Genomic DNA, 1,365 nt, shown 5'->3' with positions numbered 1-1,365 from the left:
CCAGAGCCCGCAGCGTGGGCGGACACAAGCACCAAGCCCCCCGAGCCCCCACAGCTTTGACACCACCTTCAAGTCCCTTTTCTTTGGTGACAAACCTTTTCTACGGGACTTTTCCAACCAGAGCAGCAGCAGCGGCAAATAAACTGGGTCTGGCACAACGCGAACAGCTCCCTCGACCCTGGGGCTCTGCACCTTCCCCTCCCCTGCCCCCCTTTGCTAATGCTCCCCCCGAGCGGAGCTCAGCCCACGGCTCGCTGCTGGCCTGGCCCAGGTTATTATACAATTGCATACGATGTGCACGCACGTATAGGTAAAGCTACCGTGTCCCTGGGGCTTTTTCTTGGACCTTCTGGCCCTTTGGTCCCCGTCCTGGGCCAGAGGGGCGCGTTGAGTGAAAATGCTGGCATGCACCTCGGCAGAAGCTGCTCTTTACTCGACCCCCCCCCGCAGCCAGGGCAGCGCGGGCAGGTCCAGGCATCCCTGGGGAGGGGGAAAGGCAGGGTGGCAGGGGCAGCACGGGGGGGCCCGGGGGGACTTGGCGTTCAACACGAGCTGGACCTCCGGGGATCCTTGCAGATGCCGAAGTCGCTGTTGGTGATGACGCCCACGATGGTCTTATCAACTTCACAGGTCAAGCCGCTCTCGCAGGGACACTTGTAGTAGACCCCATAGAGGCTCTGTGGGGAACCAAGGCACGGTGCAGCATGGGGGACATGTCCCTGTCCCCAGCCACCCCGGGGAGCAGGGGAGCACATACCTTCGGGGAGCATTTCTGGAACTCGGCCGCCTTGGGTGCGCATCGGGCCAGGCTCAGGCCGCTGTCCCGGTGGCAGCAGCAGCTCTGGCACTGGGCGCTCTGCAGGCACAGCTCCCCGGTGTCCTGCACGGTGAGGCAGGGCGTGAGCACCAGGTCCCCCTCTGTCCCCCCCTTAATGCCCCCCAGCTGAGGGCCCGGGGGAGGGCAGGTTTAGGTGGGTGTCAGACACCAGCTCTGCCTTTCGGCTGGGGCTCAGCACCGCTGCCAGCACACCCGAGCCTCCCACCCCGCAGGATTTCCACAGTCTGGCCCAAAATACCCCCTGCTGAAGTGCTGTTTTCTGCTGAGACACCGCAGGGAAAGCGCCCCCCCTCCCCATTCCTTGTCAGCCCCCCAGGGAGGGGGTCCTGGCTGGCACAGGCAGCTGAGAGCTTCAGTCCCATCCACTTTCAGGCTTCCCTGTCCCTTTACGCAGCTGCTTTCCCTGGCTCCGAGATCCTTCACATCCCTGGAAAATCCAGCACGCCATCTCTGCCTGCCTCAGTTTCCCCAGCCGCAATAAGTTTTGCTCTCGGCAGCTGCAGCCCCCACCGCGGGGCTCCCCCCCT

At 63.8% G+C, this 1,365-nt stretch overlaps 1 protein-coding gene across 1 annotated transcript in view; it reads right to left on the bottom strand.

The window, feature by feature from the left end:
- Positions 1–542: 542 nt before the first annotated feature.
- The window catches only part of CLPS (colipase), a 1,192-nt gene continuing 369 nt past the window's right edge, over positions 543–1,365 (bottom strand). Inside the window, exons 2-3 of the mRNA XM_009638237.1 lie at positions 758–943; positions 543–677 (exon numbers count right to left, since the gene is read on the bottom strand). Of these exons, the coding sequence (XP_009636532.1) occupies positions 543–677; positions 758–943 (321 nt within the window). The remainder of the gene's footprint in view (positions 678–757; positions 944–1,365) is intronic.

This window comes from Egretta garzetta, unplaced genomic scaffold (assembly GCF_000687185.1).
Source record: "Egretta garzetta isolate BGI_Z169 unplaced genomic scaffold, ASM68718v1 scaffold105, whole genome shotgun sequence".
Lineage (NCBI taxonomy): Eukaryota > Metazoa > Chordata > Aves > Pelecaniformes > Ardeidae > Egretta > Egretta garzetta.
This window is presented reverse-complemented; position numbering and strand designations above follow the sequence as displayed.